This window comes from Littorina saxatilis, linkage group LG1, assembly GCF_037325665.1.
Source record: "Littorina saxatilis isolate snail1 linkage group LG1, US_GU_Lsax_2.0, whole genome shotgun sequence".
Classification (NCBI taxonomy): Eukaryota; Metazoa; Mollusca; class Gastropoda; order Littorinimorpha; family Littorinidae; genus Littorina; species Littorina saxatilis.
Window position 1 is genome coordinate 83,480,437 of NC_090245.1, and position 14,620 is coordinate 83,495,056.

At 43.3% G+C, this 14,620-nt stretch overlaps 2 protein-coding genes across 2 annotated transcripts in view; both read right to left on the reverse strand.

Moving 5' to 3' along the window:
* Positions 1-11,536, reverse strand: part of LOC138981782 (small conductance calcium-activated potassium channel protein 1-like) — a gene marked incomplete in the record, with an annotated part of 255,085 nt that extends 243,549 nt beyond the window's left edge. Inside the window, 1 exon segment of the mRNA XM_070354861.1 lies at positions 9,737-11,536. Coding sequence (XP_070210962.1) covers positions 9,737-10,792 — 1,056 coding nt within the window.
* LOC138950751 (protein rtoA-like) lies at positions 10,821-11,734 on the reverse strand. The gene is made up of 2 exons (XM_070322507.1): positions 10,922-11,734; positions 10,821-10,838 (listed from the first exon to the last, which is right to left on the reverse strand). The coding sequence occupies exons 1-2, from the start codon at positions 11,732-11,734 to the stop codon at positions 10,821-10,823; spliced, it is 831 nt and encodes a 276-aa protein (XP_070178608.1).
* Positions 11,735-14,620: the final 2,886 nt, after the last annotated feature.

The window sequence follows — 14,620 nt, forward strand, 5'->3', positions numbered from 1 at the left end:
GAGAGAGAGAGAGAGAGAGAGAGAGAGAGAGAGAGAGAGAGAGAGAGAGAGAGAGAGAGAGAGAGAGAGAGAGAGAGAGAAAGAATGAGAGAGAGAGACACACACAGAGAGAGAGAATCAGAGAGAGAGAGAGAGAGAGAGAGAGAGAGAGAGAGAGAGAGAGAGAGAGAAATCTTATGTATGTATTTATATATTTCATTGTTTATTTTTTTTATACCAGATTTTTCCTTTCTCAGATAGCAGTTTACCAAAAGCTATATTTCTCGAGGATGACATGTGAAGAAAAGTCTACTTTTATCACTTACTAGGACTAATCATCATCATCATCATCATCATCATCATCATCATCATCATCATCATCATCATCATCATCATCATTTGCTTTGCCTTTATAATACTTTGCGTCCAAAAAAATCTTCGCAATCGATATATTAAACTCGAGAACCATTATCTTTGCAACAAAAATAAATGAAGAAAAATCGTTGCGAGAATATGCCAGCTGTGTTTTCTCACCGGCAAAGATTGTCAGAAAAAAATACTCCTAGTTAAATTGATCACGTGGTGCGACAGGTGGCCTAGTTATCTTGGTCATCAAACAACTAGGCCAGAGAAGGCGGACGTTTTGAAAAGAAAAAAAGTCAACTCAGTGTATTAATTCCCCCCACCTTTCCTTCCAAAGTTTCCCATTCTGGGACGTTTACGCTCTTAACTTAATGATCTACCTTCTATCACTTACCTCAAAGCTGGATCAGTGTTTTCATAATTCAATTCCAATTTTTTTCTCCGCGTTCTCTAACTACAAGATACAAAAGTTGTTGTTTTTTGGTCAAACGGACTGCAGCGAATACCCCCGTAGCCGAAAAAGAAAAGAAAAAAAAGAGAAAGAATTCGGTGTTAAAATAATTAAGTCAGCATGGATGGAATAGAAGGAGTTGCATTTTCCAACATGCGCTGTTTGGCTCAAGGCAAAGCCTCGATCACCAGCATCGGTTTCTCAGTACCAGTGATGCCGCTGCGACTATGACGTAGCTATCGCACGTGGGACTACAAACCCGACCCAACACCTGTTGGAATCTGATGCCAGTGTTTTCGCTCCAAAACCGCCTGCAGTTCTTCCTTGCATTCATCTCTTCTTCGTCTCCTTCCTTCCCGTTTCTTCCTTCTCAGCAACTCAGTGACGGGTAAGACTCGAGAAAAGAGACGATCTTTGCATTATTTGGTATCTTCTGTTCCTCTTTGCCAGTGGCACTTTAGCCGTTTCTCTCTTCTTTGTCTTACTTCCAGTTTCGTCCTAATTTCCAACTCAGTGATAAGACTGGGAAAAAGAGACTTTTTTCTTGTGACCCTCTTTGTCAGCGACAGTATAGATAGACACCTCTTCTACCTCTACTCCTGCGTTCTCTTTTTTCCTTCCTTCCTTCTCCAACCAGAAAAAGACGATCTTAGCTATCCTTCTTCTATTCTTCTCTGCCAGCGATGGGAGTATGGAAGTTCATCTCTTCGTCTCCTTCTCTCGTGCTAAGTTCTCGCTAACTCATCTCAGAGATAAAACGGCTTCAAATTAAAAAAAATTATAAAAAACACCTGGAGAAAAATAAAACAAATAAAACGCACCCGATCTTTGCACGTTTATTTCTTTTACTATTCGTCTGCTATGGGCAACACCACTGTATTGGTTGTGCCAGTGTGTCTTGACCGTTTGAACATGTCTTTGTCGTTGTTAGTTTGCACCTGTTCCGATTACACCGTGTAATTACCCCCCCCCCCCCCTCTCTCTTTCCAATCCCTGCCGCCTTATTAACGATCCGTTGAAATGCCACTGCCACAGCATCGGCTAAGCACAATAGAAATTAATCCGTGTTCAAATGTTAGCAGTTGAACCTGAGAACTTGGCTGGTAGGGCTTGAAGTAGAAGAACAACCATGCAAGAAGATGACGAAGTAGGAGACGGAGAAGAAGAAGAAGAAAACGAAGACTAGGATGACGAAGAAGAAGACAAAGAAAAAGTAGACAAAGATGAGGAAGAAGAAGACGGCGAAGAAGAAGAAAAAGAAGACAAACATGACGAAGAGAGAAGACGGAGAAGGAGAAGAAAAAGAAGACTAAGATGACGAAGAAGAAGACGGCGAAGAAGAAGAAAGAGAGGACTAAGATGAGGAAGAAGAAGACGGCGAAGAAGAAGAAAAAGAAGACAAACATGACGAAGAGAGAAGACGGAGAAGGAGAAGAAAAAGAAGACTAAGATGACGAAGAAAAAGACGGCGAAGAAGAAGAAAGAGAGGACTAAGATGACGAAGAAGACGACGGCGAAGGAGAAGAAAAAGAAGACTAAGATGACGAAGAAGAAGACGGCGAAGGAGAAGAAAAAGAAGACTAGATGACGAAGAAGAAGACTAGATGACGAAGAAGACGACGGAGAAGGAGAAGAAAAAGAAGACTAAAATGACGAAGAAGACGACGGAGAAGGAGAAGAAAAAGAAGACTCAGATGACGAAAAAGACGGAGAATGCAAAAGGGCAAGAACAGGTTGAACGAGAAAAAGAGGAACACGAAGAACAAAAAGAACAAACGATTAGAAAAGAAGCCGCCGAATCTGAATGTTGGCAATTGTTGGCCAACGTAAGAATAGAGCTACAGTACATGGGTAGAAAAAGAATGAGAAAAAGATAAAGAAAACAAGTCGCGTAAGGCGAAATTACTACATTTTGTCAAGCTGTGGAACTCACAGAATGAAATTGAACGTAGTCCGCCGCTAGTGCAAAAGGCAGTGAAAGTGACGAGCCTGTTTGGCGCGGTAGCGGTTGCGCTGTGCTTCATAGCACGCTTTACTGTACCTCTCTTCGTTTTAACTTTCTGAGCGTGTTTTTAATCCAAACATATCATATCTATATGTTTTTGGAATCAGGAACCGACAAGGAATAAGATGAAAGTGTTTTTAAATTGATTTCAAAAATTTAATTTTGATCATAATTTTTAATTTGTTTAATTTTCAGAGCTTGTTTTTAATCCAAATATAACATATTTATATGTTTTTGGAATCAGAAAATGATGAAGAATAAGATGAACGTAAATTTGGATCGTTTTATAAAAAAATTTTTTTTTACAATTTTCAGATTTTTAATGACCAAAGTCATTAATTAATTTTTAAGCCACCAAGCTGAAATGCAATACCGAAGTCCGGCCTTTGTCGAAGATTGCTTGGCCAAAATGTCAATCAATTTGATTGAAAAATGAGGGTGTGACAGTGCCGCCTCAACTTTTACAAAAAGCCGGATATGACGTCATAAAAGACATTTATCGAAAAAAAGAAAAACACGTCCGGGGATATCATACCCAGGAACTCTCATGTCAAATTTCATAAAGATCGGTCCAGTAGTTTACTCTGAATCGCTCTACACACACACACGCACACACACACACACACACACACACATAAACACACACACACATACACACACACACACACACACACACACACATACACACATACACCATGACCCTCGTCTCGATTCCCCCTCTATGTTAAAACATTTAGTCAAAACTTGACTAAATGTAAAAAGGAGAAAAAAAAAGAATAAAGAGAAAAGGAAAAAAAAAAAAGAAGAAAAAACCAGCTGAGGTAACTAGTTCGAACTTATATGTTAACAAGGGGAGGGGGGGTGGGGGGGGGGGGGGGGGGGGCTGGTCCAGGATTTGAAAAGGAAAAAACCCACGAAACATAGGAGAAGTGATCACAAAAATTCATCCAAATTGAAACGTTAATGAATCTCACTGAGAAGGTTGTCGATGACGTGTTTAAAGTTTACCTATATTCAAATGCCATCAGCCATGAAAGGAAACCATGGTAACTGTATACCAATCTCAATTTTGAGGCAGAATGAGAAAGCAAACTCAAAGTTATCGAAATATAGGTGGCGTAGGGGTTCAATGAGACATAAACAGTAAGTCATGATGAAAACAGATAATCATGTCACGTAATGTTTTTATAATTGTATTTTTTTCCACTCAGATCCTTGTCTTTATTTAAATAACACATCACTATTGTAAGATACATTTGTATCGTTGCACTAAAATGCGGTTTTTTTTATATTGTTTTTAAGTTTTGGAAGACACTACACAAACAGTATGTCCGTTTAATTCAAACGTGGCGAAACGTCAATCGAGATTGGAAAGAAAACAGCACAACACTGACGAGATAAGGTCATACTACATGGGATTCTGCAATCTCCATTTTACTGACAGTACTTATAGTGAATAAACCTGTTGTTTATTTTTATCTGTGTGTTTCTCTCAGTTTTTTGTTGTTGAATTATCCCATTGCCTGCTTCTTTGTTTCTGTTGTTAACTGAAGTAGGTGCATGGTAAATATATATATGCTTTGTATTTCCCTAGCAACGTAGCGTATTTCTTTAGAAACAGAGCCTCGTTCACGCGTTTCTTCATCATTGTGTGCAACAATTTTATGAATCAATTAAAAAAAAAAGAGGAGTATTGCCAGTTTAGCAAGATCTATACATCAACCTAACAAAGACAATGAAAATTGATCTGTTTCATGGAGTTCACAAAATAAACTCATGATAAGCATATTTTTATAACTAGTAGAAATAATAAAGGGGGACAACTCTGGTTGTCAAAGGCCAGAGACATGCATGCGTTCAGCTCATTTTGATTTAATCAAAGATAATTTTGTTAGTTCACGTACTGCTTACATATTTCTGCATTTGAAATCACTATTCCAAATGCACCGTTGTACATGTAGCACACACAATACACCTGGCGGTTAATATGAAAGCGACTTCGACACTTCGCTATCCAATCAAAGGACATTAAGTGGTTCAAGGCGACTAACTCTCGAACAAAATAAACATCGATTCACTTCAACATCAAAATCATTCTAATTAAGCATTTTTGACGACAAAAATGTAGGCTTTCTGTTTTGTTCATTTTTGGTCAAAGCAAGTGTTTAATGCGACACATGTGACATTACCTGCTATTCAGACTTGGTCGTGTGACAGACGTTTTCTTCCACACGAGATTACGTTGATTGTCTAACGAAGCCGTCAGGCTGAGTTAGACATCAGCTAATCGGGTGTGGAAGAAAACTCTGTCACACGACCAAGTCGGAATAGCATTTATGTCTCACAGCTTCAACAGAGGAGAGAACAAACACGTTTTGCGTACTCGGGCTTGATAAACCCAAACACAGGAGCAACCATTGTGGAGAGATCTACTTTTTGACGAAAGTGACCGAACAACTATGAATGACGTCTCGGTATATGTGAATGACGTCAAAAGCATCGTCACAGTCTGTAGCTTTTGAAGCATCGCAATATTCATGACGTCTTTCTGTGTCTGCATCCGCGAAATGTTTGTTCTTTCCGGGATCTTTGTCATCTATGTTCATAACTCTGTCCTTCTAGATTCAGACTAACAAACCTCCTGAGCGAGCCACTTTCCAAGGGCAGCTAAATTCGCGTATGGAAACAGTTCTGTCGTCTGGGATGCCGTTTTCAGTATTCTCAGCGTTGAAGAATTTGTAAAGAGAGGAAACGATAACAGCAGGAGAAATAAAAGTCGTGTGTGCATTTTGGGGCTTTTGGAGGGACGATTTCGAGTTTGAATCCGTTCTTGCACATGCTCCAAAGCGTGTAACATACAATCTTGCACACGTTTGCTTTAGTAGTGGCAAAGAAGGAAAGCGTGTGACATATTTATTTTTCACGCTAGACAATGTTATATATATGGCAAAGTATCATTTGATTATTCACCGAATGACTAGGTTCACACAGATGATACTTATAAATTATATCGATGAAAACATTTGATATGCGCCTAAACGCTCAGTAACTACCGATGGCGTTAAAGTTGTGAACCGGTTCACACGATGTTAATATATAAGCGTGTACAGAATCCGTCACTCATCTATGCCTGTTCCCATTCCGCTCACCACCTCCTAACACACGTAAGTGTTTTCCCCGTTGTGCACGTGCATGTTGGCGCATGATCTGATTTGCATGTCATCGAGACATATGCCCGTACGTATATAACGATATGTCGTCCTCTATACAACTGACACACCCATTATCAGCCATCTGTGACTTACCCCGTTAATCATTTATTGGACGATCGAGCCGGGAGGTGAACATTATTGCTGATACATCGTCCATGTATTATAATGCGAATGTCATTTTTGGATGGATTTGTTATATATTGCACCGCAAAGGCCTTGGCAACTGACACAGGTGGGTCATAATGGTTGGAATTGTTCGTGTAGTGAAACGGGGTGGGGACTTGGGAGCTCGGGGTTTCAAGGGGGGAGGGGTGTGTGTTTTGCAATGTGTGTGTGTGTGTGTGTGTGTGTGTGTGTGGCACGGTGTGTGAGAGTGTGCGTGTGCGTGTGTATGTGTGTGCGTGCGTGCGTGCGTGTGTGTGTGTGTGTGTGTGTGTGCGTGTGCGTGTGTATGTGTGTGCGTGCGTGCGTGCGTGCGTGCGTGTGTGTGTGTGTGTGTGTGTGTATGAAGCGAGACCGAAAGTGATCCTGGGCAATGTATCATTAACAGAAATAGAACGGAGCGACAAAAGAAACACACAGATACAGACACAGACAGACAGACTGACGGCCGGACGGAAGGATAGACGGATGGATGGACAGACAGACACGCACGCACGCACGCATGCACGCACGCACACGCACGCACACACACACACACACACACACACACACACACACACACACACACACACACACACACACACACACACACACACACACACTGAGTCCAATACTATCGAAAGCATTCTTGCTAATAAACGATAAACACGACTGCATCAGCATCAAAAGCATCGAAGAACCAGCACATCACAACACAAGTAACTCGAGTATACATGAAACAATCATCCACAAATCCCTGTTGAAGAAAGATAGACAAAATAAATAGAGAAGGACAACGATGCACCATGTACTGAGATAGAAAATGTTAAAACAACAACAAACCCGAAACAAGTATCGCTGCTTGCAGCGCACTTTTCCAATATCTTTGCCATGGTTACCAAAATAGGTACATTCGTACGCCTTGCGCGCCAGGAAAGAATCCCGCTGTTTTATCGTCGCATTGATTAATCATGCGTAACGCGCGTAACGAATGATGAATAATGCGCGTCAAATACCCACATACATGTACTGTGAAGTGACGGGAACCCACCTATTATTTCAACACAACGCATTCTTTTTGGAATGAAGGTAGTTAAATCGCTATGAGAAAAGTACAAAGTCGTTACCTGACAAAACGGGACAAATCAATAGAAACAAATCCACCAACTGAGAACAAGCAACCGACACAACATCTGACACTTACACAGACGACTACAACAATAGCAGCAACGACACCAGTGATAACAAAAACGATCGCCATAACAAAAACGATCTCCTACGTCAGCTAGCACAGTACGCCACTTCCACATGGATATCATAAACCCCCGCAACTGAGATAGTGCTGAATGTTATTGTTAACAAAACATACATATCCTAAGTTGCCATTCTTAGACCATTGTACGTCGGTCAGCTTAGACCAGAACTGAACTTGTCCGTTTCAGACCAACAGCTGTTGGTTTTAGACCAACAATTTTCATTTTAATCTAACAAAATAAGGACCAACACGCTAAGGCCTTGGCGTGTGGTCCAATCGGCCATTGTTAACTAGACAATCGTGTCTTTAATTCAACAGCTGTCATTTTTAGACGAACATCTGTCCATTTCAGTCCAACAAACGTCATTTTTTATGCCGACAGCTGTCAATTTTAGATGAGCAAATTTCATTTTAAGTTCAGCACAAAGGCCTTGGCGTGAAGTTAAATCGGCCAAAACATTCCACGGGATCAGCGTGGGGGAACTTCGTTGTTTCTATGCATGTGTATGATAAGCAATGACAGGGTAGGTTTTTCTCCACCAGTCGCAAGAGCCAACGGACGTTATAAAACGACCCAATCTCAAAGGAAAAGTCAGCTTCAACATCTAACAAAGAAGTAACAAGCAGAGACAGAAGGAGCAACAACAACAACAACAACACCACTACCACCACCAAAAGCAAATAAGACACCACCAACAACAACACGGTATTATCTAGATGATGTGCCGAGATTACAAATTAGCCAAAGTACCTCCCTCCTGCGCAAAAGCAAAAACAAGTCGCGTAAGGCGAAAATACATTTAGTCAAGCTGTCGAACTGACAGAATGAAACTGAACGCAATGCAATTTTTCAGCAAGACCGTATACTCGTAGCATCGTCAGTCCACCGCTCGTGGCAAAGGCAATGATATTGACAAGAAGAGCGGGGTAGTAGTTGCGCTGAGAAGGATAGCACGCGTTTCTGTACCTCTCTTCGTTTTAACTTTCTGAGCGTGTTTTTAATCCAAACATATCATATCTATATGTTTTTGGAATCAGGAACCGACAAGAAATAAGATGAAAGTGTTTTTAAATTGATTTCGGAAATGTAATTTTGATCATAATGTTTATATTTTTAATTTTCAGAGCTTGTTTTTAATCCAAACATATTTATGTGTTTTTGGAATCAGAAAATGATGAAGAATAAGATGAACGTAAAGTTGGATCGTTTTATAAACAAAATATTTTTTTTACAATTTTCAGATTTTTAATGACCAAAGTCATTAATTAACTTTTAAGCCACCAAGCTGAAATGCAATACCAAAGTCCGGCGTTTGTCGAAGATTGCTTGGCCAAAATTTCAATCAATTTGATGGAAAAATGAGGGTGTGACAGTGCCGCCTCAACTTTTACAAAAAGCCGGATATGACGTCATCAAAGGTATTTATCAAAAAAAAGAAAAACAATTCCGGGGATATCATTCCCAGGAACTTTCATGTAAATTTTCATAAAGATCGGTCCAGTAGTTTGATCTGAATCGCTCTACACACACACACACGCACAGACAGACACACACACACACACACTCACACACATACACCACGACCCTCGTCTCGATTCCCCCTCTATGTTAAAACATTTAGTCAAAACTTGACTAAATGTAACAACCACCCAACCACGCACATCGACAACAAAAAGTCTCACAAACAGAAACACTGAAAGGTACAGTCCTTCCCGCGAAAAAAACTGTTCTGCTCACTATCTCCCACCTGGCCAAACTCTTACACGTGGGATCAGATCATCACTCCACTCGGACACATATCAACATTCAACTTGTTGGCTCTTTGCTATCCAGCGTTGGACTTTGTTTTAAATGAATTTAATTCGCAGATTGCCGGACACGAGCAGCGTTTGAGAAAATAATTAATTGTAAAAATTCTCACTCAGCACTGAAAGCATTCAAGCTAGCTGTTTGTTCGAGTGTTGGTACGTGTCCAGGTGACAAACAAGGTAAAGGTATTCCCATAACCTCATCTGATCGTAGGGGAGAGAGATGTTAGAGATCTCAACTTTTCTGGGGCCAGCTTTGTGAGGGCGGTGCCCATCTCCTCTCCCTCGCTTCCGTTGCCTTCCCGGGCCCTGAATAGGGTGAGGTACCCATTTCTAGCAGAGTGGACTGAAGAACGCTCGTAAAAATCGAATATTTCAAGTCCAAGAGAAGGGTTGGTCTTATCGTAAACAATAAAAGCCTGGCCTGATCTGAGTTTGTGAACCGAATGGACTGTGCCGTAAAACAAAAGAAAAAAAACAAAAAAGAAAAAACGAAAAAGAAAAAGAAAGAGCCTCCTCACCTTCTGATAGACCTCAGCCATGGACAGTTCTGTCTCGAGAATCATGACGACGATGCCGAACATGCCGAAGACCAAACAGTAGTCCGAGATTTTCTTCCGCTTCTGGTACAGCGCTCTTCGCTTGCCCAACCTGTAACCGATGTTGGGCTTCTGTCGCTCCTTCTGCTGTAACCGTTCGTCCGTGTACTTCTGAAACTCCGAGCCCCCGACCAGAGCGATGCCAGCCTCCTCCGCTGAGGTGTAGGACATCTTGGAGGAGGTGGGCAAAGACTGCATGGACTGGGGCTTCTGCAGCTGCTTGAAGGAACCGATGGCGCCGTTGACGCGCATGTAGTCCGCCCCGATGTCCGACAAGGCGGACTCCTTCTTCCTGTTGTACTCGTGAACTCCTTGTCCCAGGTGACACACACTGGAGGTCCTTCCCCCTCCACCCAGATTCCCCATACCTCCTCCTCCTCCTCCTAAACTTCCTCCCCCTCCTCCTCCTGTGTAGGATTCCACATCGCTGTGAGCGCGTGCCTCCTCCTCGCTGGACTGTCGCGCCTTGTCCATCTGCACGTGCAGTCTGGCGCGTTGGCCCTTCATGCTGTGACCTTCACCTTGGCCTACAACGCTACGACCCAGGCTGTCCCCGCCGGGTGTGTTAATGCGCGGTTGGCTGAATGACATGAAGGTCGGCGGGTAGAAGGCCACGCGCAAGTCGTCGTCGCTGTCCTCACCCCTCTCACCACCTCCACCCGGGGTATGCGCAGAGGCCTGGCTGGTCCTGCTGGCCTTGCGGCTACCCGGGTGGATGCCGCTGGTGGAGTTGGGGCTGGGGGTGCGCGAGTGTGGGGTGGGGAGGATGTCGGACTTGGGGAAGGTGAAGGACAGGCTCTGGGACGCCGTGGCGGCGGGCTGAAAGGGGGTCCCGTGGACCGGGTCCCCTCCGGAGATGCTGTAGGACTGGAGCTCGATGTCTGGCGAGGTGTAGCCCCGGTTGATGCGTCCATCCTGCGTGTGGCCAGGTAGCGCGGGGATACTCAGAGAGGGCAGTTCCCGCCCAGCTCCCTCCATCCCCCGCCCCCCGCCACCGCCACCGACACTACCACCTCCACCACCGCTAACACCACCACCACCACCATCTTGTCGCTGTCGGTACGGACTGAAAGGGCAATCCCCCGAGTCCTGCCCGGGCGTCGTCGCCGTCGCTGAAGGCGCGGCTGTGGACGTCGTCGCTGAAGACGTGGTCGCGCTGCTGTCGCTGGACCAGGATCGCTTGAAGAACTTGGACTTCTTTAAGGACGAGGTCTTCCCGGACTGGACGTCGAAGCTCAGCTGCTTCCTGGACTCCCGGAGTTTGTGGGCCTTGGCTGCGGCTGTCCCTCCACTGGACTTGCTCCTGATGCTGCCCCTCTGACTGCCCGTGCTGCTGAAGCTGCCACAGTGGCCTCCTGCGATGGTGTCGCCCTCCACAAGGTTTCTGGACAGGCTGCGACTGCGGCCCTGACTAACACTACCACTGACGGCACCGCTACTAGTCACATCGCCCGCTGCTGCACTACTAGCACAAGCACCGCTACTACCACGACTACCACCGTTCTGGCCTCCGCTGTCGTTGATGTTTTTGTTGCTGTGGCTGTTGCTGCTTCTGCTGCTACTGCCGTCGCTACCACCGCCGCGTTTGGCGCTGTGACGAGACTGAAGGGAGGCTGAAGCGTTAGTGCCAGCACCTCTTTCCTCGCTCTCCCCTACCCCTGCCGCCAGCTGCTGCGCGTGTGTAGTTACCGTGGTGTGGCTGTGACGCGAGGCGCGAGGCTCTTTGCCGCCACTACTACTGCCTGCACCGCTAGGCTGCTGCTGCTGTTGTTGGGTCTCTGTCTGCTTACCTGCCCTTGACGGTACCGCCGTTTCTCCGTCATCGCTTGTCTCCCCGTTCACGGAGCCCGTTTGAAGGAGCTCTTCGGTGGAATCGATACGCTGTCGCTGATTGGCGGGTTCTACCATCACCACGGACATACTGCTCGCTCTGATTGGCGGATTTTAGTTTAAACGAGTTGTTTTTGCTGATGGCATTGGTCCTTCTGGTCAAACAATATGGTCCAGTTTATTGTATAGCTTTAATATTGTCATCTCTGAAGATTTTCTACTGCGCTTCTGATATCACTTGTCGATTAGTTTTGTCTCAATTTTCCTGTACAGTTTTCGTAAAGGGGACAAACGTATTTACCGCCATTGAGTGCTTGAATATGCGAGATGTCATTTCTCATACACAAAGTGAATGTAGCTGAATGTTACAAAGTAAATGTCAAGTAACGCTGTTCGATTTCATTATGCAGATTATTTTCGCTTTTAGATGATGTCATCATCTGTGCAGTTGTCAACGTTGGGTCATCGGCTTCAAAGAAGGCACAATGGCGTAGTTACAACAGGTGTCACACCTGGAGAGAAAACAATGGCACTTTTTCATTCATCAAGATCATTAATTTGTAAACGTGTTCTTCTTAAATGAACATACATTTTGATGGCAACAGCCTAAAAAAGAAAATTCAAAAAAATGAAAAACACACTTTGCAGTCTTTTAGAACTGGTTTAGAAGTTATATTTATTTCTGGATTTCTTAAGACAAGGTGCTTCTATTTACCTGTTTCACATCTTAGGACGATGCTTTTCTTAGTCTTTTACGAAGCTGCCACGCCTGCAGATCTTAAATGTTTGTTTCTGAGTTAGATTGCCGAAAAGAAAAGATAACAAATCATACACACACAAAAGATACATTTTATAAATATGATAATGCAGGTGTATCTTTCACTTACGTTTAACAAGAATACATCCTGTTCAGCTGTGGTAGCAAAACAAGGGAAGACGTAACTCATAGTGTTACCTACATCTATTCTGCAACCCGTTTTCAACATAAACGTTCGGATCTCTAACAGAGTTTTTGTGTGCCTTATTGTTGATGTTGTTGTTGTTTGTTTGTTTGTTTGTTTGTTTGTTTGTTTGCTTAACGCCCAGCCGACCACGAAGGGCCATATCAGGGCGGTGCTGCTTTGACATATAATGTGCGCCACACACAAGACAGAAGTCGCAGTACAGGCTTCATGTCTCACCTAGTCACATTATTCTGACACTGGACCAACTAGTCATAGCACTAACCCCATAATGCCAGACGCCAGGCGGAGCAGCCACCAGATTGCCAATTTTAAAGTCTTAGGTTTGACCCGGCCGGGGTTCGAACCCACGACCTCCCGATCACGGGGCGGACGCCTTACCACCAGGCCAACCGTGCCGGTTTGTTGTTGTTTTAAATCGGCGGATCAACAATATTTCTAAGTCAGAGTTTACTTGAAAGGTGAGGCTACTTAAAGAGGGGAAGGGTGTAGTATACAGAGGATGTCACTCCTCCACTTTTTGATTTATGGTGACAGTTTATGAGATTATAGATGGTTTATTTCTGTTCTTGCTATTCTTCGTGTTACGAACATGATTTTGATTATTTGGCGTAAACGGAATGTATAATAGAATGTCAAGTGCAAGCACCTATGGTTGATGTTTTGTAGGGTTGACAGCCTAAACACGCATGGATGTGTGTGACTTGTCACGTTGTACGTGACGGTTTTGTGAATCCACCCTGCCTGCGTTTTTAACAAAACATGAAAAAGGACTGGCCTTGACAATTCTCGATATTTTATGGCAAATTTTGACCAATGTCTCGAATGTTTGTTTTTGCCATTAATTTTCTTTTCCTTTAGTCACAACGTAGACTTTTGTTTTATTTTATTGACGCTTCTTGTGTACTTAAAGGCACAGTAAGCCTCCCGTAAACCATCACAGAGCTCCCCGAGCGTCTAAATACAGTACAAGCATACTTCCATTTGAACGCTCACCGAACGGGAACATCCTGGCTGCTTTCTGTCGAGCGTGAGACATTTTCCAAGAATTTATTTTCGTGGACTTGGTCCTCTACAACAATGGCGCCTCGTTTTGGTGCTAGACCTAACTTTTAAAATCTAAATAATAAATTGACAGCTTGTTACACAAACATTTTTTAATCATAAAAGAATTCGTTTTTCATCAAGACAAGATCAGAACAATTCGAAGTTGTGAAAGTTTAAAAAAAGAAAAGCCCGGAAGCAGGGTCACGCAAGGGTCGTGGCAGACGACGGTTTTATCAGTGCAAATCGCCGTTCCTCTCAACAGTCAAAAGCCATCGCTAGAGTTCTTGTGAACCACAGCCGTTGTTTCGTGCATAAAAAACGTGCTTTTGTAGATAAGCTCACGTCGAGTCGCATTCAAATGACTAACTATGACGACTGCATTGTGAAAAGGGAAAACTGGATCACACGGGTTCACGATGGCTCAGGGGTAAGATAAACCACGCAAAAATAAATTCTTTGAAAATTGTTCGCTCTTTACGGAGGGCACCTAGGATGTTCTCAATTGGTGAGTGTTTAAATGAAAGGGTGTTTGTACTGTGTGGAAAAGCCTGACCGTATCTGTGATGGTTTACGGGAGGCTTACTCTGCCTTTAAAAAAAAAAGATCGAAGCACACAAATACTGTAGTTATCAAAAGCTTGAATTTGTTGTGTCTTGTGTTAAGAGGGGGTAGTTTCCTCTTCTTCGCCAAATCTTCCAAATAGTACATTCAGCTTTTGTGAATGAAACGTATTCCGCTTCCCCCTACAATTCCCAGTATTTTGCTAACATGGTCTAATGAGCCCGTAAATTAAAAAGTAAGCGTTTGTTTTAGTTTTATTTCCCAAGCTTTTAGTGTTGCGCTTGTAAACCAGGGAAAGAATATTCGTGCCCTTCGTTTGCAAGCCAGTTATAATTGATTCTAACATGAAATTAAAAAAGGCTTCCTTCTATTTTGTTTTTGTTTTGATTTATTCGACATTTTCGAC